Source organism: Rhopalosiphum maidis, chromosome 1 (assembly GCF_003676215.2).
Source record: "Rhopalosiphum maidis isolate BTI-1 chromosome 1, ASM367621v3, whole genome shotgun sequence".
NCBI lineage: Eukaryota > Metazoa > Arthropoda > Insecta > Hemiptera > Aphididae > Rhopalosiphum > Rhopalosiphum maidis.
The window spans coordinates 8,622,224-8,646,952 of record NC_040877.1 but is presented as its reverse complement, the minus strand read 5'-3'; the positions used below and the strand labels follow the sequence as shown (position 1 = coordinate 8,646,952).

General features: G+C 32.2%; 1 protein-coding gene across 2 annotated transcripts; it reads left to right on the top strand.

Annotated features, from left to right (window-relative positions):
- Positions 1 to 6,891: 6,891 nt before the first annotated feature.
- LOC113560969 (extensin-2-like) lies at positions 6,892 to 23,803 on the top strand. 2 transcript variants are annotated; one of them, XM_026967114.1, is made up of 2 exons: positions 6,892 to 7,224; positions 19,366 to 23,803. In XM_026967114.1, exons 1-2 carry the CDS (start codon positions 7,204 to 7,206, stop codon positions 22,903 to 22,905), a joined length of 3,561 nt encoding a protein of 1,186 aa, XP_026822915.1. In that variant the 5' UTR covers positions 6,892 to 7,203; the 3' UTR covers positions 22,906 to 23,803. The 2 variants fall into 2 exon arrangements, with proteins under 2 accessions (XP_026822915.1, XP_026822914.1); XM_026967113.1 differs by having other exon boundaries at positions 19,363 to 23,803.
- Positions 23,804 to 24,729: the final 926 nt, after the last annotated feature.

The following is a 24,729-nucleotide window of genomic DNA, read 5'->3' as shown; positions in this document are numbered from 1 at the left end:
GCAAGTATACTCTTAATAATAATAATATGTAAACCATAATAATAACTGTGCATGTAATTAAAAACGTGAAATAAATGTTCGTCGAACAATATACACTTTCATAATACCAGTGGGAGTTTACCTTATTCAGTGCATATAAATCTCTAATTTGAATAAAAGTATACGGGAAACTTTTAAATTGTAATAGCATTAATATCCATTAAGTTTTGTTTACATTCGGAAGTATGAGGGCACGTAGAAAGCCCGTGGCCAAATGATATTTATATTTCAAAATCAACGGCAACTTTGAACACCCCAACTCGAGTTATTTTTGAATATTATATATATATATATATATGTATAGGCATGACGATTACGCTCGTTATAATGCGAAACGGATTGTATTAAAATATTCAAATTCGATGACCGTCTACTGTACAATATAAATAAGTGTGCACAGCTCTTAATAATTTATTACTTATCTCCGTCGGAAAAGAAAGGATACTAATTAGTTGCACAAAAGAAAAAGAAACAAAAGACCGTTCGCGCTTCGTCTCGTCATCACGGCCGAGCGATCGGTGAACATTATAATAAAATAATATTTTATTGCCATAATACACTCATCATACCTATTTATAATACGACGTGTAATAGCATTAGCGCGATTCGTAAAATGTTCGTATCGACGTGTTTCTGGTTGAAATGTATTGGTTTTTTTTTTTCGTCCATACGTATAACATAATATTATAGTCCGTCGCCCACGCGGCAATCGATGTGACACGGCGGTCTACCCTGTACACGTTTATAATATTATTTCAGGGTAGCAATAATATGTTTTTAGTCCGGTTACTGCTTTTTCTATAAATAATGGCGTTTCGGTACATTCGACCTAATACGATGTATATAATATCGATATCTACGGCGTAGTGTGTATTATATTGTTGTTATTATTATTATCATATTTTTTTTTTTTCGTACATAACGTCCGCCCGTGTACTACACATTATTGTATATGCTTTTGGTTAGGTTTTTATAGAAAATGATATCGCCGGTGCAGAATGATCGCGTAGACAATAACAGTCAATTTTTATACCGGAACATTTCAATTGAGAGTAAAATAAAAGTTTTGGCAATAATTCGAAAAGAAACCGATATAGATGTTTCGCTTGTATACGCGTATTCTTGTAAATATTTCAAGCCATTTTCTTCGTGAAACGTCAAACTGGAGGCATTTCAAAATATATAGTAGCGGTTGGTTGTTATTATTGTTTGTCGATATGTATTCGGCACTTACATTTTGGGAAATGGTTGTGGCCGAGGAAATAACTTTCTACCTATTCAATGTATTTGTTTTATTATCTTGTTCCCCATAGTAAAACTTAATTCCATAAAATTATATAGGATATTACCTTTTATTTCGTAGAGCAATTTTTTATTTTTTATTGTCGTTAAACATCGTGCATTGGTTTTATATAAGATTTGAAACGTAAGGATTTTAATACTTCCTTACGCATAAACAAACCGCGCGGCGTATCGTATAATATTATTGCAGCGTAAAGTTAAGCCAAGGAGATCTCTGTTCGATATGGTATATGTCTTTTAATTAAACGTTACTAATCAGTAAGTGTCTATACTGTAATGTTTATAATATAGTATACTATTTGATTTTTAGGGACGATTTCAGAAATTTAGTAATTTTAGAATGAAACCTATACACGTAGGACGTGGGTATATTTTCGAAACTAAAAAAATGCTAAGTATTGGCTGAATCCACTATGGAGAGGTATTGCGTGGAGGTGCCAATAATTGCAGTAACTCTGTCCGGCGTTCTCTCACCGGACAGAGTACATATGCACGAGGGCGTGTATGATGTAGTCAGTGGATGTGACAGTTGTGTGAAAGAAAAGGAATATTCTATCATTGTACAACAACGATAAATGATAATAATATTAGTTATATTAAGTAATATTAGAATCATAATATAGTTTAATTACAAAAGTCGTTAAATTCAATCTGTCCTATGATTTTATTTCTGTGCAGTAGATATATTTTCAAAAACAAAAACGAGAAGATATCCACTGCAGATGACTTAAAAATCATTTTGGTATTTAATTGAAAGTTATTAGATTTGTATTTAAAATAAAATATAAAACATCCACTATCTATATTATATTTGAAAATTATGTTAATAGTTGTTGAAAAATATTTCGCTATAGAGATTAGTGAAAAACGATGTAAATCATAAAATAAACAAGACGGCAAAAATAATTTGATAAAAATTTAAGTATATATTATAAACGTTGTTGCCAGTGGTTTTTTTTTAAGTTACCTATTTGAGCCGGTCAAAACTGTTGTCCCTCCCCTCTATTGATAACTAAAATGACGCCACTGCATTCAATGTAAAATATATACTATATGTATTGTTTTCGTATACATTTAAAAATGTTTAATACATAGGTACAATATCACGTACGCGCCGAGCCGTCGAGGTTTTTCGTGACAGATAATAAATCATCATCGTATAGTTTTTGAGTTACCTCATTCGGAACATAGGCAGTAGGCACTAATAAATCTAAATATTTATAGGTCATTCAGTCGCATAAAATTATGTTCAAAAACGGTTCAAACGTTAGCCACGATTTCGGTTTCGGTTTTCATCAAAGTTTAACTTTTACAATACATTTCAATATAACGCTATTTATGATTTAATAACTTCAAAGCGTATGGTAATAATTATGCCTATACGCATATTTTCAATAGGTCGTGGTTTAATTTATTATCTGTTTTTGCCAATTTGGTCATCTCAATGATGATAATTATTATAATATTGCTATGTTTCACTGGAAGTCGGAACACCGCTACTTAATAATTGTATATTAAACCTATTGGAATGTTTTTCCGTAGAACTATCAACCGCGTATTAAATACCTCCTAACCTACTGACCCAACCGTACTAACATTGGGAGATTAACAAATTGATGCAAATTTATTCCGTTTTAAACATGCCGGTGAAACGTTAATGAAACCCAAAACCGAGTATTATGATATGGTTTCGTGAGTGTAGGTAAGGCAAAAACAAATTGGCTTGTACAATATTACACGCGGTGTAATAATGTTATTACTGTTTCTTAAAAACGTGTTATGTTTTCATAGGCAATTATCGTGGCAGTTATTAAAGTGTTACAAACAGTTAACACTGTTTACAGTCAACGATGAAAATAGTATATTATTGGAGTATATAATACGAGTGGTGTGTCTATCTAAATATGTCATATCAATAATCAATATATCATTATATTTGACAATGGATTTACTTTAAGGTAGTTAAAGAGAAAATATTTTTTTTTCTGATATTCTTAAAATTTAGTTTTTGTATATTTTTATTTTTAGCATAGTTTTAGGTTGCTTGAACTCTATTTATACTTCTACTCGTTTATTCATAGAAAAGTGTATGCTATTTTGTATTTTCACATTTAAAGTCAATAAATTATTGTTTTAATAATAAAACTAATGTACTTGTATCTTTTTCAACATATTTGTATAGGATTCTGGACCTAGGGATTTGTATTTAATCACACGCTGGTAGATTATTATCTTCATTATTTATTTCAATTTTTCATCAAAAATGTTTCAGAGAGTGGAGAGACATTAGTAAAATATTTCCATTACATACTCATATTAATTTATATTTTCTACTAAAATTATATTTCAATGTCCATTAAAAAATAGCTAGTATCATCATTTGAAAATATAAACTTGATGTTTTTTTAAATTTAAAACCTAAAGACATCAATATATCATGTTAAGACTTTTAACTTAAGAGTGACGAAAATATTAGATAGTAAGAACTAAGAGTATATAATTAATCTAACACTTTCGAAAATAATCGTGGATTACCTTAATAAATTCGTATAATAATATATTCTGTATTATAATATACACACGATATAAAGATAATTATAAATGTAGTTATAGTTGTGCTGCTACAATCTAATAAATTATTGAAATCGTTGTTATTTTTTCGGGAAAAAAAGCTAATAACTTTCATCATGGTAATACGATATTAAAATTAATGCTGATCCCTTCGAGTAGTTCATCATTGCTTTACTTATTTAGCTACACAATATGATAATGTGTCCATTACTCTACACAAACAATGGTGCATAATAATTCACTCGTAAAAATCGAAAGCTACTTTTTCAGATAGCCGTTAAAGTTATGTTAGCCTTGTTGATGTGTTTAAAACGTTCGTATAATATAAGCAATTATGACTTGCACACGATAATGTTCCGAGATACAATTACGGCGTTACAGCTGCGGAAAATGCGTAGACAATAAAATGTTGAAAAAAATATGGCTGTAAAATTGTCCACACCCTGGGGTTCCATTTATAACACATACTATAATATATAATTTAGCATGTCGTCATATTATTATTGTGTAACAGCAGCGGACGGTTTTTTTTTTTTTTTTTACAGAATAACAATTGATTATTATTTGTACAACGACATTAACGTCAATATTATACTGTAATATTATGTATAGTACCTATGACTTATTAGTTATTATTGATATTGCTTTTACCTTTGCCAGTTTTATTATTATTTTGAAAAATTATTTACGCGTTGTTTACACATTATATACTCTCTGGTAATTTTATTTGTACTTACCTGTGACCTACAGAAATTAATAGTTTCAGTGCCTAGTATAATATTTTGTGGTTTTGTACTGCATGTGTTACAGAGATATGACCAAATAAACCTAACCTTAGGTTGGGTTATTTCAAAACTTTTTTATTCGACGTGTAATTTACTAAATATTTTATCATAATTTGTTAATTATATCTTCGACGCATACATTATGCGGGTAACCATATACATTAAATAATATTGTAAATTGTAATTAGCATAGCTTACCGCTTACCTAGACGCAGCGCTGGTAACTTTATTTAAAAAAATTATTTTCACTTGCAATGATAATATTCAAACGTAGTGCTATGTAATATATTATTTAAATTATCTTGTAAAATAGGTATTTACGTAATATATGTACAAATTTGTATTCTAACCATACAGATTTGCTTACTATAATTGATTATTACAAGATTTTGGTATAATATTCCTTTAAAATCTAAATTATGATATCATTTTTTTAAATTGTTGAAATTAGGCAATATAGTCTTAAAGCTTTATATGACTAGAAAAAATAACACATTTTTATGGCGGTGTACCTGAATATACCTAAAATATTTTTTATTTATGTTTTCCACGTTAGTTGTTTTTTAAATCTTATAATAATAATTATATTATTAAAATTATCGTTAAATAGTTATAAATATTATATTTTATTTACCATGTTATTAATATCGATTGTTTTAGAAGAAAAATTAATTAAATTTTTTATTTGTATAACATATAATGTAGTGATACCCATCCAAATACATACTTGGTCAATAAAAGGTGAAAAACCGACAATATTATTTTAAAGTAAACAAATCGAGCATATTTATTGAAGCAAATCGAGTAAAGAAAACTATAATTGTATTTACAGTATTATATTATAATATTTAAAGATGCCATGGAATTACCGATTGTAGATATACGTTAAGCACTAACTACTAAAAAAAAGAATGAAATACAAAATCTAAAAAAGTACTCGGCAGAAAGTTTTTCAGTCTTATTAAAGTTAATATAATTATCTTTAAACGTAAGATTTATAAAGTTATGAGTACTCGTAGGTATTGTAGCACTGCGGGACTTTAGAACCAATTGAAATCGTTTTTCTTTTCAAAATTACGCATTTATATGTTTTGATAACAATTTTTTAGACTCTTATTGATATATGTTAGTATCAAAATTAATAAATACTAAAGATAAGATTCATAGTTTGGTCACAATCAAGTGACTTACTGACTAGTGACTTTAACTTACTATATTTGGGATTCGACTAGAATATAATTCAATAACTCCAGTTGTAATCCACTGTAGTAAATTACACTTAATTTTTTGATTGAAACGAATGTGTACTTTCTCGCGATCCCTTTAAGTTATAGGGCTATACAACATAATACTTGAATTTTAAAAATATTCGTTCTATTATAATACATTCTATTAATGGTCGTCGTATTATTAACTATTGGGCAACATTTAACATGGTATTATGCATTGCCACATTTGCACGGAGAAATAAGTGACATACAAAGCACGTGAAAAATATCAAAACGTCCATTATCCGATCATAAAAATATCACGATCACAGCGTGTGCTCGACTGTTCTCGAAAAGAAAAAAAAACCGGTCGTACTATGCGTTTAAATCGTTTTAGTTTTTGGCTGACTATCGTTGTTCGAGCGACGGCGGTACGTCGGCGACAATATAGATATAATATAATCGATCGACATCATAATAATAATCGTGTGTCCGTGAAACCCAACGCTGCCGATGATCGACGACGTACCACTGAAAACCGGCACTCTGGTTCAAGGTCGTCGGTCGGGGAGGTCTTCGAAGGCCGTAACCTCCCGTGCTTTCTTCTCTCGCACACACGCGCGCGCGAACATTTGGGCGTAAGCTACAGACGTGTACTTACGCTCGTATACCCACACCGAGGCATCGTGTCGTACACACGTGCGCGCACCCAAACACACACTTTCTCTTTCGTCCGCGAGCCGGATCGACTCCCCTGGCAGCGGCTACCTCTACCTCGGTACCGGGGGACCGGTCGCAGCAGATACCTGTGTTCGTATACCGTCCGCACGACCAGATAACATAGTATATGTATATATGTGCGTACACACACGCGGCCTCCCACTCGGGGCCCGCCGGATGGTCCGCTCCGCGGGCCCGTACCGTCTCGATCGCCGCCGTATAAATAGCCTTCCCGACCGTCGGGTCCGGTTCATTATGTCTCCGATCGCGCGATGACCGACCGCGCACCAACGGCCGCGTACTAATACAAGAACATCACGTTTCTCTCCGGCGAGATCGTCGCGACGTGTGCGAGCGCGCGTTTTCAATCGTTATTCGGACTCTCCGCATATCCGGATGATATTCGATTGTTTTTTTTTTTTTTTTTTAATTAAATCTCAAAGGATTTTTTACTTAAGACCCGCGAACCGTTCGTTCGAGTCTCAACCCTCCAGCCTGCTGCGGTCCAGCGCCTTTAACCGGAAAGAGTTCCGAGTTGACGATACAGCACGCGCGTTCGCGTTTCAAAAGGATACACCATGGATTTCCGATTGACACAGGTAAACATCGCTGTGTAGTTATTGAAGATCGTCCCCATTACAGCCATTCTTTCCCGCGAGATTTTAGACGGTCGCTGTTTATTCCAACCGTAAGCCACCTGCACGGTCGGACGCAGAAAGATCTCTGCGTTGCAAATGACAATAATTAAACTATCCTGTGCTAATGTTTTAAATATCGAGTTTTTTCTATTCCTATATAATATTTGTATAATGTAGATTCCGCAGTAGTCGGTAGGTATCTACTTTTCATAGCTATAGATATTGATGAATTTATTATTTAAAAGACAATTTTGTTTCATGTGAGTCTCTAAATATATTGGGTGATTATTTTATCACGAATTAGAAAATATTTTAGGACGTCATAAAATTAAATTAATTTTTTTTTTATATTTATAATTATAAACCTACTATTTTAAATTATTGTATGATTAAATATATATTTAATTCTCATACCTAAAAATACCAAATTAATATAATCATTGTTTTTATTATTTTCAAAGATGTTGTCTAGTTAATAATAAAATAATTCTTATACCTATAGATATATATTTTTTAACACCGATCATTGTGTTGTAATTTTTGTAAGTTTGTAACATACAATATTGCGACGTATACTTATTTAGTTTTTTCCATTGTGATAAAAAAATCAAATTTTAGATTCGAAAAAGTGAGAAATTTATAAGTAAATTTACCACTACATTATTGCATATTAATTATAATACTAAAATTTCATAGGTATACTGTTTTATTCGTAGCATAAATTAATTTTTAATTAAAATTTACTGGATAATTATTGTTTATTTGGTCCAATTAGGCTACCTATGTTATTTATGTTAAATACATAGTTTTTAGGAATTATCTCTTGGCAAAACTATTTAGTGAGTAGTTAGTAATTCAAGAAAAGCTATGTAATAAAAATGCAATATTTTAAATCAGATAAATGGTAATGTGTCTAGAACGGAATATTTTCTTAATCGCACAGATCTCATTTCCGCTTTTGAGCGTGACTTATCCTTTTATAATGGTACTTATTACCATTGTAGATAATTTGGTTTGTTGACAAATGTTTGTATTACAACTCATTAAAATAATAACGATAGTATCAGATAAGGTTGTTTAAATAATAACTTTATTAATATTACATATCGAATGGATATTCAATACTTAGAAAGGAATAACGTAGTGTATTTGTTACGGTTATTTCTATCGATTTTAATGACTAATTCAAATTTAAATTTGTTTTACAACTGCACGAGACATAACAAAACAAATAACTATCTTTACAATATATTATCTTGACTAATATTAAGATACAATAATTTATATCAATAATTTATTTGGAAGATATTTATTTAAATTATGTTTACAGTACGAGTACTATATTATTTTAAACTAAACTTTGATGCTGTGTTCTTAAGAAAGTTATTGGTAGTAAAATGAATACTTAGAACGATATCATAAACCAAGAAAAATAATATTAGGCAATCACATTATACATAATATTATATTCATAATGTTTATGTATATTAATGTAACATAATACATTCAATATGAGCCTATGGGATGTAAATGGACCTTTGAATCTGGGTTATAAGAAAATGGGGCTATTATTTATTTTCCTCAGGCTTTGAGTTAAATTATGCGATTTGCAGTTTCAGTTGCCAAAGTACCAAAATAAAATAATAAAATATGAAACAGTCATATTTATTTTGTTGTTAGTTTTTTTAAATTTTTAATCATGAAAAATATCGTTATTTTAATAGCTGTTTGATATAGGTAGATTATTCATTAAAAATGTACTACATATTATGATAAACAGATTTAAATAATAAGTAGATTATATAATTTAATGTTTAGATGTGTGTTCCATATAAATTTAGAATTGCTCTTTTATTAAAAACTAAGAAGTATTAAAAAGTGATAATTATAAAAGTTTACATATATGTTGTGACATGTGTTGCAAATATTTATTATATATATATATATATAAATATAATATTTAAATATATTAAATTGCATTTTTTTTTTTACATAAAATTATAATAATATAATATTATTTATGAGTGACGCAAATCGTTTCAACAACTACCAATATGACGATTAAAATGAAATTTAATTGTAGTTTATACGTCTTAGTTAATGAAATAATTACAAATGATAATATTGTATATTATATGAATTGTATTCCATTAGGCACTGAGAGAAATAATATGACGGTGTTTTAAAGGTAAGTTATCCTGTTAAAATCAGAAAAAATCACACACTCCCTACTCGTACCAATACTACAATGGTTATAAACGATAATAACAGATTGTGAGGAGAATATATGTCTCATATAGGAAAATATTCAATCACATTCATTCGCTTTGTTACCCCCGTCGTCATCGAGGGAAAACTTGTCGCATTAGCTGAAGCTGCTGAGTAGCATACGAAATAAGGGTAGTATAGTGGTTTTCTTTTTTCTTTTACTCTATTATTATTATTTTTTGTTCCCATACCGTCTGGTTGTTTTCCATTCCGTTTCCCGTAATTTGCCATTCACGAAATAATCAACAATCGGGGGTTGTTTTCTGCGATTCCCTCGCCGAATATACTTCCGCGCGCGCCGAGTCAGGTCACGTTCTTCCGGCTTTCCAGTCGAAAAATCACAACTCTTCTATGTGCGTATATACATGTACAATGAAACCCGTTCTTACGTCGCGTATTATATCGATCATGTTATTATTGTGCGCACGTATAATTAATGGGCGAACGTCGTCGTTTTCGGTCTCCTCAGGGCTTCGGGCCAATCATCTGGTGTGGGATTGCCAGAATGTGTCTACGCTCCATACTACCGGACTGGGTTGGCGAATAATGATCGTGCGGAATAGAAAGCTGCCGTAATAGTATTATTATTATAGTGTTGTTTGCAAAAAAAAAAAAATTATTCGCTTAAACTGTGTTGAACTTTGAAGGATTTCGTTTTATAGATAATCGCCCGTAGACCGTGGGCAAAAATGATTTTCTACTTGATGTCATGTCCTACAAATCAGTAAACGCTTAGTAAATTGTGGTAAACTGATAAACCGCGGTATCTACATAAATATTGTTCACGTTGATGTGTTTATAATATTATTTTTTATTATATTACACATGTATGATTATAGATATTTAGAATATAGAATCTAAAAATACGTATCCGAGTAGAATCGGGGTTATTTGCATGTAAGGTTTGCGTAAGTCCAATTTGAATTTCGGATTAGAATTCTTACATTGATTGTTTTGTACAGCATTTAAAAAAATTGGATATCCGTATTCCCCTTGTTTATATTTTATCGGTAAACATAAATAAATAAAAACCATGTTCGTTTCTAATACAGAAAATAACAACTATTGACATTTTAAATTTGTTAAAAAGATACTGTTTAATATTATAATATTATTCATAAAAAGTTTAAAAACAAATTATTTTTACTATTGATTTTACTATTATAAATGCAGCGGGTTGAATTATTTTTTTCCGAAAACATTGGATTTGAAATTTCATTGCCTTCATAAATCATAACAATATACGTTAAAAGTTTCAAGTACTCATGAATAATTTTTATGAAATAACTAAAATCCTTATTCTTTATTTAAATATCTAATTTCATCCAAATATGAACTTAAAATATTATTAAAACATTGTATTGTATATTTATAAGATTTAGGTCACATTGTGAACTATTCACAAGACATTTTGTATTACATTTTCAATCTTAAAATATACACATTGTACATTTTATACATTTTTAACTACAGAATTATTTAAAAATATTCATAATTTTATTAAATTGCTATAATTGTGATTTATGAAGTAGCTTGTATTACATTTCTATTAATATTTTAATCATAAATTAACACAATTATAATTTTTTTATCGTAATTTAAAGAAAAAAAAACTAAAAACAATAATTTAAATTGTCTATAAATACCGTAAAAAAGGCTTAAATATTTAGAAAGTTATACCATATGTAGAAAATGATAATTTAAATATTTAGTAAAATTTCAATGTTCTATGGTAATTTGTTTTTAAATTATTTATATATATATATATGTATGTATATAAAAAACGAAATCGATTTTCTTGAATACTCGTTTTGCGTAAAAATTCTTATTTTCCTTAATTTTTAGGACTCTTTTATTTCTGATCCTCTCCCTCCAAAAGTAACTGGTTCCAATTCGCTACTATAAACCGCCATTAATGTCGAAAATAAAAACATTTTTATTATTCCAAATGTTACAAATGTGATAAACAAGCATAAAAATAAAAACAAAAATTTAAAAAAAATGTACATCATTTTAAAATCATTATATTCATCGTTTCGTTCAGAATATAAAACCACAAACAATCTACTTCTATGTCATATTAAAATATTTTTTTTTTGAGCATTAAACAAAATGATTCATTCAAAATTATTATTTAGGATGGTTTCGCAAAGAATACCGTTAGAATTATTGTGATCGACACATTCGATTCGATGTTAAATAGGTAATTGCTGACTGTTGGGTATAATTTTTAAAATGTAATAACATTGTTATAGTATCACACATCGCAAACCGATTATAATAAAAGTGATGCAGGTACAGTATGCGATATACACTTTATTTTATATCGTCAAAATTGTTCGGCAGTCAACGTAACGCGTTTTGACCACTGAAAATTGACAGTTTTGAATCCTGTGCGCGTTAAGTACCTGCAAAATGTGATTGGTACACCATCAATCACGTAATCGCGTTATCAAGTTAATAGTAAATTGTTTTTAATAGCCAGTTATATAAATACTAAATTTGTCATTTGCTACTACGAAACGTGAGAATTTAAGTCACCGCGGGTACCTGCGGGCCGTGATGTATATTTTATTTCATTGTAAAAATATAATATCTTCATAGTATGCTATGTAATTTGATTTTAATATAATATAATTTGTCACCCGTGTCATTACATGGGTTATTATGTTCTATTAATTAAAAGTAAACGACATGCAGCCATGTAGTACATTATTATAGACCACGCGCGTATTATTATTACATCTATGGTTACTTATTCCGGATTTCTCTCGACCACCGAATAACGTTGTACAATATTTCACTATTATTATTATCATCATCATTTTAATTTAGTCGTCTTCCCATGATACACACGTGTTCGCGGGCTGTAAATCGAAACGTTTTGTACGATGTAAAAATACGATATGCGAGAATGAATGGATGAATACAATTATTATGAAAACGTAATTACACGGATATACATACACGGTATCTAACTAGTTTATAATAGTCATACGCTCGTCTTATCGCTAACGTCTATCATTACACACGTACAACATACAACTATATAATACCGAACATTATAGTTCGTGTAACGTTACGCGTGTGCTGGCTGTTGGGTGTTATCATCGGTATTAGGTATATCATATCGTACGCACGCAATCAGTAAACAATATGACGAACATCGAAATTGACCATGGACGTACAATATTGACGAGTATACGAAAACTGTAAACGGTTTCAGGAGAGCTGAATCATTTGAAATCTTCACTTGTACAATATAATTCGTCATATTATTACAGCGGTCGCAAAGGATACGTAGACGCTTCAGTTTCATGTTGTTGGCGAACCTAGCTGAGCTATTATAATCGTTTCATAAATTGTGAATAAAAATTATCGTCACAGGATAATAATGTTATCCTATGATATTATTGTTGTTCGACTAGGTCGTATTGCGTTTACGCGCACAAAGCAGATTCTTATTTATTGCGCACCGTTAGAGTTAGTCTTTGGATTATGATAATAATAATATGTGCGACGAGTTTGCACTATTAGCACAAACGGTCTTTGGGTCCAGACACCTCTCCTCCGCCTAAAAAGCCGGTAATAGCACACCGTATCGCGTAAATCGGCAAAATTAATTACCCGGCATGCGATTATCCTCAAATCGCGTTCTGGCTGTACGCAACACGCAATACCTTCCTATATATCATACTATTACCTTCACGCCAACGACCGACGTCGACGTATCGTATTTATTATAATGTACAGATGGGTACCCACTGCGGTGCATTCAGAAAGGTTTCTCTCGCGCGCTAATAATATATTATCAACCGATCAATCGCAGGCACTTTGCATGGTAAATATACACATATTGTTACACCATCGGCATTAATACGATACGGTAAAAGTGTCGTCTACCACAGGTACAATAATATATACATGAATTAATATATGTACCGGTATAATTGACAGGACACACGTCACGTCAATCATCGCGCGGTGCGGTACAGAAACGTTTGAGCACCGATTTCCGCAACGATTATTTTTACCTTTTGGTTTTTAGAAAATGCGAGTGCTACACACAAGATCGTACGTAAAAAATTATTTACGATGTGAATAATATTTATCATTGCCTGCTCGTATGTGTCGTTCACATCGACGGCGTCCGCCAAAGGTTTTTTTTTTTAATAAGGGACAAGGGGACATATTATATAATTTATGTATATGCTGTAATATTTTTATTATTAACAAATAGAAAACAGTTAAAACAATTTGAAATCCACTCGGTTCGTTTATTACTAAACCATATAAAAGAGATATTCATAAATTTAATATTTATATTTTATTTTCATAAATATTCAAAATTATTCAAAATTAAACTGCAGATTTGAATACTAATTCAATATTATACCACGTACGACGTCTTAAATCGTAATACAATAACCCTAGATCGTTATGGCTATCGACCCAAAATACCGCGAACAGTGAAAATCGTTAAGAAAAAAAGTCAGAGTAGTGGAGACCGTCTTTATCTGCTCCTCCCCCTGCCATCCGGTTGTTGATGCCGTCGTTTACAACGCGCTGTCGAAAAATCGACCTGTCTCGTACCCTCATCGACGGTCGTTGTCAACGAATTTTTCGGGAAAACATATTATTTTTCGTGTAATGTAAATGGCCGACGTGCTATACCCCCTGTACAATGATTTGCACCTACCTATTTTATGTACACGTGCAATACGTGTCCATGTACGACACGGAGAGGTCGTCCCCGGAGGGCGGACGTGCGATTTACAAACTTGGACGGACTATAGGTGACCGCCGTCGCGATAATCGCAACGGTGACAGTTTTCTTTTGCTGACCTCGGGAATAGAGAAATATCCCCGAGAAAGGATATTCTAACGAAACATTTTTCAAACGCTGAAATTTCTTTTCGATCGCAATCACCGTTGAACATACTACACACATATAATATCTTGATAAAATATATATTTATCGTGCATACAGATGGTTTTTAAATGCCGATACTTACGCACTTGTCCACTGGAGTACACTTTGAAAGTAGCCAAACAGACAGACCTGATCAGCTCGTCTCTGCGTATTGTTGTATTTTAATCGACTGGAAAAATATGGTTTCTATTATATTATTACGATCAGTGCTCGTTGTTGACCTTTCGCCGTGCATTCATAATATTATCGTTTGTCCGATCTCGGGTCTTGGACACAGTTTATAACGGCTGTACAGTAGCGATTTGTCGTTATTTTAAGGTCCAAAAAGTGAAAAAAATAAATGTTATGAAAATAAAACGACCGATATAAATGGAGTATTACGCTCGAAAATCGGTTCATCGAACACATCATGTCTGCCGCACGCCTCTGCTTTTTAGTTTTTACGCCCGACTACAATGGCTGCGATTAACTATTGGTTGAATGGTTTACTCACGTGTGATAGGTTACAGTCGTTGTATATTATATTCCTTTTTACTGCTGAGATTCTGTGAATATTATTGTTAATTCAAAATATTCACTTTCATAATTGTGTTACAAGAGACTGGGTGTTTATATTATATAGTTAAATTTGTATCGTATAATAATAATGTGTACGTTCGATACAGTTCGTTTCAACGCGGGTCTTATATTTGTATTTGTATATAATCAATTATATCAAAATATTGTTTTGTATAATATCTTTTGTTCTTTGACGTTAAAACAGATTCACGCTGTCATCGTATTGTATCGAAGGTACTCGCTTGTTCGTTTTCTATCGTTGTACTCGTGGTTTTCACGAAATCCACCTCTGATTTCTTTAATATATTGCTCTCAGAAGAAAACCAGAGGAGATAACGAAAATAATACATTAGTATATTGCAATGCATTTGCGTTTAATGTGCTTTTAATTATTCGGCGCGTTGCGTTTGAAATACCAAAGAGATCACGTGTATATTAAAATATGAATGTGTGTATAGTACAACTGTGCAAAGTGCCTATCTTTGTGGTGGTATAAACGTATAATCCGATAACTTTAGAATTAATTAAATTTAATAATCGTGTATAGTTATTATAACTCATAACCACCGAAATAACCCAATTTAAATCGCAACGAAATTATTTCGAGAGATTACGTTTGTAATACACTGGCGCGATGTTCACCGTAACCCGTAGGTAGGTTATTATTATTGTTTAACTGGTTGTCTCGCACTACGATCGATCCATACGGATACGCATAATAATACAACACGGCGTCGGTGTATCGTCGTCTAGTTTGGGAGTTTAAAATTTCTAATTGAATTTAATAAACACGTGTTACCCGCCATTACTTGAAATATTTAAAGTTTAATATTATAATATGTTACGCGCTTTTAACAGTTTCACTCGATATCCAACGCGGCGGATCACAGTGAGTTTTTAATGATAATAATATAACTCTCGTTTAACGTGCTCGGATGATGGGAACCGCACGCATTGCAACTGTACAGACGAGTTGTAGTCGTGATATTTTATCGATCGTATTGTTTTTCTATAATCGAAGCTGCCAGTTTACGGGCTCGAAAATATGCATTACAAAAAAATAACGTCTAATATGGTCGACCGTTCAAATAGAAATCTGTTGTCGTAAGACAATGCGCCAAGAATTATTTTTTGCATTCTCTGTGCAATTCTAATTACTTATACACGGCAGCGTATGCGTGTGTATGTATGTAAATTCTATTCCTATTATGACGGTCGCGTTTTCTCTCATTTCACATGCATCTTCTAACAATGTTACATATCGACTTGTGTTTTTTATGTTCATTCTTTTTTATTTTTTTTTTTTAAATAATAATAACTAACCGAAAATATATTATTTATTGCATTCGACCGCTATTTATATTCAAGAGACGCGTTTAGATGCTTTTCGTCGATATAATAATTTATATAAGTCCTTTCGGGCAGTGTATACATACTGACCCGACTCGTATAGACGTCGATAGGAGGCGATCGCGAGTATGCAATACTTCAAAATTCGATATGCGATTAGAATAATAAATAATAATATTATGACACTATTGTACAATATCATTATCGTTATTTACCCTTTCTCCCACACGATGGGGAACTATGACCGAAAAAAAAAGACTTGTTCTCGTATACTATATATATATATATTTATACATATAATATATGTACACAACATATAAGTACGATTATTGTGATTAAAAAGTTACCCCACACTTACACGTTATTACTATTATAATTTTATATAAATTATAATATGGTTTAGCTTCGGCATAATAACGATAGTAATATAAAATGTGGTTATTTGCGGTGGTTACCGTAATACTTAAAATTATACAAAGCTGGTCTATCGAAAAAAAAGTTCAGTTCAAATGTAGGTACCTCTATAAACAGGGCGATTCGTTAAGTATACTCTACTGCAATTTTGCTTCATTAATGAATTTATTCAAATTTTAATTTTTAATGATACTTGAGCCTTTCGAGTAACATAATATTTTCAATTATTTCGATTTGTCTATACGTATACCATTTAGAGGTTATGCTATGGCGATACAAATTAATTTTTTTCAAATAAAAGCCAATCGTATACTTTGCATGATGAAGTGGATATGTATATATATATATATATATTTTTTTTTTGAAAATGTTGAAATGAGTATTAGCTATTTTTTATTGCATATTTTACATGTATGCACGTTACTTACACCGAAGTTTAATGTCAGGTACCTACCTCTTATATAATAATGTAATACAATAATATTATCGTAGCATTTTGTTGTCGTTTAAAAAGAGATACGATTCCTTTTTGTCAAAACGTAAACAATTTTGTTCAATGATTATTATTCCCTCAATTTTTTTACTCGACGTCAACGAACAATCGATGTTTAGTGAACTCTCGGGGCCGTTTACGTGATTCGGGTCGTTAAATGTAGTGCGTACAACTTACTGCGAGCGTACAATATGTCTTACCGCGGTGGAGCATTATTATTGTGCAATGAATTGGAAATCCAGTTATTATTATTTGACTAAAACTCCGTGTTGTGATCAAATCATTCTTCTTTTTATTTTTAATTTAACGTTTTATTCTATTATTACAGAAATTAATTGTTCGTAATTTTAGTTTGTTCGACAAACCGTTTAGTTTTCAATATTATAATTATTTTATTATCGGACAATAGTAGTCGAGTGTCGATTAGTTGTCAAAAACCTAGAAAACTATTGTAAGCCGGTTCGTACAAAGTATAATAATCAATATAAATGCAAACTGAAATAAATAAGTATGCGCTTGTAGTTCCAAAATCTAAAACTTAATTTTTCAAAGCACTAAATATATTTTTAACACTAAGTCATTTTTTATCAGGTGCAGTAGGTCCAATTTTGGCGTTTGATTCCGAACACGTGTTTTGTCCATAAATCAATAATAAAAATAAAATAAAACGAAAAACTTTCTAATAGGATTGCATTGTATAAATACATGAACATAACAGTATTGTATGCAATTTTCCAAAGTTCGGTGGCATCAGTTAAACGTATATGACTTGCTTATTTACAGTGTAAACGTTTTAGAAATCTTGTGAATTCGACATAATACATTATAATAACGGGCGCACAACATTATTGGATACTATTTATGGCCATTCTATGAGTTGGTTGTTCAAAAGATATTGTTGGCCGATTGCTTGTTTCGTAACAACTCGCACGAATATAAAATCTCCTAAAGGTAATTTAAAATATTTTTATGGACATCGACAGAAAAATAATAATACATATTACAATATACTGTTATTATTATCGTTGATTATGAATACTAATAATAATATAGCTATATAATCAATATTGTTATTTCCAATAATCGTGTATATTTTTTTCGTCGCGTTAACTATTTACGTATTTGACGTGACTTACGTAAAAATAAATTTAAATCAACACCATAAACCGCAGTATACACAATACACATAAATATGTTTGTTTTCATGATTTAACCAATAATTGGTCTTTCGTTACAAAATATTTCTACCGTCGTAATCATGGAAGATGCGCTCAGTGTTAACTCACGCTCACATTAGTCACATTTCATTTTAATAAAAACTAGAATTTTCACCGTTACGAAAAGACGCCGCATGGGATTTGTATTGTCTAGTGAGTTCTCAGCATATTATAATAAATACATAAACATTACATATATGTATTTTTTTCAATGTTTACTTTTCTTTGGAACGGTTTCATCGTTTACGCAAACCTATTGTTTTCACAATAATTTAAATTTTAGTTTCACTCGTGATAATTGTGTATCATAAACTATATTAAATAATATATTTATAGCTATTAAGACACCGCACTTAATTTGTAGTCGCCATACCTATTATAGGAAATTATTTTTGGCCGCTCAACGAAATTACACTAAACTGTAAACGAAATTACCAATGAAAGTTTGACCCTATACTGTAGCCGTACTTATATTTATACACAGATATTATATGGTATGTTCATACTAGAATGCGTTTTGAACGAATGGGAAAGTTTGAATGAATTGTACAACACATCATTACTAAGCACTACACTTGATTATGGTTGGTAATCGGTATGCTGTTCTTCATCTGTCGAAACAATGTATTTCTAATGCTGTGTGTCATTGTTAACAGTAAATCTTGACGTCACTGTATATAGTTTTTAACCCGAATTATTGGCTAATGAGCAAAAATGAAAGTCTTATAAACGCAGTTGCTGTACATCTCATTTAATTATTTATTATTATTATTCTAATGAATTATGTTAAAAATGTAATATATAACGTAGTTTGGTAAATATCGTTTTCGTAGCTTTGAACTAATATTTGAACATTATTGTTTCAGAAGTGTTTTGTGTGTCTATTGTTGATAGTCACTACGAATGCCGTGATAAACTCTGGCGCAAATGATGAGAAGTCGCCTACTAGAAGAGATGCAAGTCTTGGCGTACCATCAGATTCGTATGGTGCGCCAACTCCTTCGTTTGGTGCGGTCCAGAATAACTATGGACCACCACAGCCTTATATTTCATCTGATTTAAAAGCACCTAACGTTAATTATGGTCTTCCGTCGAACTCCTACGGTCCACCAAAACCAATATACGGGCTTCCAAAACCTAGTTTTAAACCTTTAAAACCAGGCTATGGACCACCGCCGCAAGATTCATACGGGTTGCCACCAAAACCAGTATATGGCGCTCCTCAAGTACCAAACTCCGTGTACGGTCCACCATCTGGACCACCAAGTCCTTCTTACGGCGTTCCATCAGTGTCTTATGCTAAGGGGCCTCCGGGTGTACCATCTCCACCAACCCCACCTCATATATCTTACCACGGATGGCAACCAATTCCGGGTGTATCAATCCCGTATATTCAGAAAAACAATGGTTATGAACAATCGTCCTTGGGAACTGCGTATGGTCCACCACAACCTCAAGGAGGAGGTTGTTGCAATAATAATATTAATTCTATAGATACTTCTTATGGAGGTTCACCTTCACCAGTTTTACCGGCATCAAATTTGGACTATGGTCCACCTAAAGATGGAAATTCTTATCATGGAAGCTCTCACGCTCAGTCATTGACAAGTTTATATAAACCACCACCAATCATACCAGACACCAGTTATGGACCTCCATCACCTTCAAAGCAACCATCTGATTCCTATGGTCAATCTAAACCAGAATATAGTCCAACACCCAACGATTCATATGGACCTCCACCCAGTGGTTCTTATGGACCACCTCCAAAAGATTCTTATGGACCACCTCCAAAAGATTCTTATGGACCACCACCTAGTGGTTCATATGGTCCGCCACCTAAAGAATCACATGGACCACCACCAAGTGGATCCTATGGACCACCACCAAGTGGATCCTATGGACCACCACCAAGTGGATCCTATGGACCACCTCCAAAAGATTCTTATGGACCACCTCCAAAAGATTCTTATGGACCACCACCTAGTGGTTCATATGGTCCACCACCTAAAGAATCACATGGACCACCACCGAGTGGATCATACGGACCCCCTCCAAAAGATTCATATGGACCACCACCAAAAGATTCTTATGGACCACCACCTAGTGGTTCATATGGTCCGCCACCTAAAGAATCACATGGACCACCACCGAGTGGATCATACGGACCCCCTCCAAAAGATTCATATGGACCACCACCAAAAGATTCTTATGGACCACCACCTAGTGGTTCATATGGCCCGCCACCTAAAGAATCACGTGGACCACCACCTAGTGGATCATATGGGCCACCTCCAACTGGATCATATGGACCACCTCCAAAAAGTACGTATGGACCACCACCAAGTGGATCTTATGGACCACCACCAAGTGGATCTTATGGACCACCACCTAAAGAATCACATGGACCACCACCAAGTGGATCGTATGGACCACCTCCCAAAGATTCATATGGACCTCCACCAAGTGGATCTTATGGACCCCCTCCAAAAAATTCTTATGGGCCACCACCCAGTGGATCATATGGACCACCTCCAAGTGGATCTTATGGACCTCCTTCTAAACCTTCATACCACACACCTGAAAAAGGGTCACATGGACCACCACCAAGTGGATCATACGGACCACCTCCATCTGGATCATATGGACCACCTCCCAAAGGTTCATTTGGACCTAAACCAAGTGGATCTTACGGACCACCTCCAAAAGATTCGTATGGACCACCTAAAGAATCATACGGTCTACCATCAACTGGGTCATTTGGCCCACCAAAAGAATCTTACGGGCTACCATCAATTGGATCATTTGGTCCACCTAAAGAATCATACGGTCAACCATCAACTGGATCATTTGGCCCACCAAAGGAATCTTATGGTCTACCATCAACTGGACAATCATTTGGGCCACCTAAGGAGTCTTACGGATCACCTTCTAAGCCTGTATATAATCCCCCACCACCAAGTGAATCATATGGTGCTCCATCTAAAGATTCATTTGGACTTTCTCCTCTTAAGGACACATATGGAATTCCTTCTTTAGGTTTTATAGATAATTCATTACAAATACAATATGGCTCACCGTCAGGGTCTTCATACAATGGACTTCCTCCAGAAGGAACATTCGGTACACCCATAGCTATCTGTTGTGGTACACCCCCACCAGATTTAGCGTCACAAAAGCCTGCAGACTCTCAGTATGGATTAACCTATGGACAAGCATCTGGAAGGCAAATACCAGGGCCAAATCTTCAACCAAAAAATCCAGTAAAAAATAGGGCACCAGTTCCACCGGGTCTTGTAGAATCAACACAGTATAATAGTTTCCAAGGCGAACCATACATACCACCTCCAGTTCCAGAATTACCAGGTGCTGGAAATGATGCATATGCTGCTTCATCAAGTTCTACAGGTTACAGTAGTTCTAACAGTAACCCAGTCGTAGAACAAAGTCCAATAGTTTCACAAGATCAACAACAGTATAACATCCCAGCTACACAAGATACACCAAATAATGGTTTATACAATCAAGGACAATCTACATCATACGCTATACCGGCTCCCGAATCTTATCAGCAAATAACACAAACAGTTTCAGTGAATGAACCTAACAGTTATGTTCAGCCAAATCAACTTTTATTATCAAATATTGACAACTATGGTACTCCACAACAAGCATTTGATTTAAATCAACAAATTGGAGAAAATAAAAATAATCCACAACCGAGAGACGCAGAGAACAATTTACAGCAACCAGGAAATAATAATTATCAACAGCAATCGGGAAATAATAATTATCAACAGCAACCAGATGGAGTGGATGTTAACGATATAGTTAAGTCATTAGGTTTAGAAGGATCCTCTGTTGTCGGTTCAAAATCTGTTGACATAAATGGTATACAAGAGTATCCTGTACAAGGGTCTACTGGTAACTACATGCTCCAAATCCAACCAGGCCAAGGAGGTGGTGAAAACGTAGCTCATGATCAAGTACTTTCTAATGGATTACTTCAAGATATTTTGTCAGCCATAGAAAACCAACAGAAGTCAGATAATTCATATGATAACCAACCACAAGGGTCAGAAGTACGACAAGTCTCAACGGCGGCGACCAACACTAGTACTGAGTGGCCAGAAAAATCCGCAATTAAAAATCAAGAAATGGCTCTATTCTATAGCATGAGAGACGGGAAAGGACAATCTACGCAAGGCACGGAAACACTTCCCAACGAAATAAACCATTTGAGTGTGAACGAGGTGTCGAATGGAAACTTCGTTTCATACAAGTCACCCAAAGTGAATTATGTATACAGCGACTCATCACCTCAAGCTGTATCACAGGCATATCCACAACAATCGACTCCCAAGACTGATGAAAGCTCAACCGATTCGTTGTCGAGTACAGGAAAATAATTATTGTAGTATAATAGACTTATGTATGTATATACATACATACATAAATATATAATACGTTATTATATATAAATATTTATATATATATATACTTTATAGTTTAAAAGTAATCCTACTATTATATTTGACAGTTCCAACTCCCTAACCTTTGGTTGCATTCAGATTGACAACTGTAATAACTAATAATACGTAAGAAAGTGCTCGCATTCATACAAACCGTCATTTAACTGGAATACTGTATTGCAAAAAAAAGTATTGTGCTTGCATCAGTATGGACATTCATGTACAAAAGCGTTCTATAATAATTGTCTAAATACTTTATTATCTTGACAGGGTAATCGCTCTATTATTAATTTATATTGACGACGTAGTTACCAAGCACAGATTTATTCACGACTAGCTTATCACGAACTCGAAATAAAAACATCGTGCCTTATTTTGTTTTAAATCGTGAACGACGAATATTTTAATCTAAAAAGTGAGAGTATACTTGTGAGTGTAAGGTACGACAGATATAAATGCGAATTGTAACACAATAAAAATAGTACAGAAAGCCATTTTGGATATGAAAATTATTCACGAGATTACTTCGTGTTTTGAATGCAACTGGATGTGTATTTTTGATAATAAATTTAATTAAATCTTTTGATTATCAAAAAATTGGAGTGTTAAATTATTAATATATATTTATGTATAAGATATATTATACTTTATTTAATTGAGTATATATATTATATATATTATATTTATATATTATGTAATAGCGTTTAGCACGATTGCCACTACCAAGTGCCATAGACCATTTTATTGTTATCATTATTATCATAGTAATATTCTTAATGTAAAATACCATACATTTGTTTTTAAATCAACAGCAATATTCTTTGTGTATTATTTAAAATATTCAAAATAATTTACTTTTTTATTATATACTTTAACTTAAAAATTAAATTTTTTAAATTTAAAATCTTTAATTTTATATTTTATTTTAAGTATTCTATAATAAGTTAATGCTTTATATTTGCATTATAGTTTGTATTAATTGTTAGTGTTTAATATCTATTGAAATACTGTATATAAAATTATGTATGAAAATGTAAACTATTTAATAACAATATATTTTGTGTTATTTATACTTATTTATTTCGTCTTCAATAAAAAATTAAAATTATTGTTTGTGTATCGAGTCATGTATATGCAAGCAATAAAATAACGCACAAACAAAAACAGAAACCTACAACTGAATATTATTAGTTTAATGATGAAATTAATCAATAATAATTATTATTTAATTATTTTAACGAGGTTTAAAAACAATTCTAAAAATATTAACCGACAGTAATTTATTTATAAGTGAGATTGTATAAGTACCTATATTATACATAACAGTGCAATAATTTCAGTCATCGGGTAGGTACAGTCGTACATTCATATAATAAAAATATATAATGTTTAAATAATATTTATATGACTTATTGAACATGAAAGAATCTAGATATTATAACTGTATACATATTATTAAATTATGGTGTTTTCTAGAAACTTATCATTTTTTTTTAACTGCACCCTTTATTATTAATTATTTTATAATATAAAAATACACTCGATTCGACGACACGAATAACTGAGCTTTTAAAATGTTTTATAAAATTATAATAAAACAAGTTATTAGTAGTTATTTTAAATTTAATTATAAATCAATAATAATTAAAAACATTAAAAAAAATCGTACAGAACATTAAACATAAATATACTTGTAGTACCTACATATATTATTTTAAATGACTCATAGATACATTATTTATTGATTAATATATATATATA

Coding starts and splice junctions, on each gene's coding strand:
- LOC113560969 (XM_026967113.1), top strand. CDS start 7,204: ATGGATTTCCGATTGACACAG. Junction 7,225..19,362: donor TGGATTTCCGATTGACACAG/GTAAACATCGCT, acceptor TTATTGTTTCAG/AAGTGTTTTGTGTGTCTATT.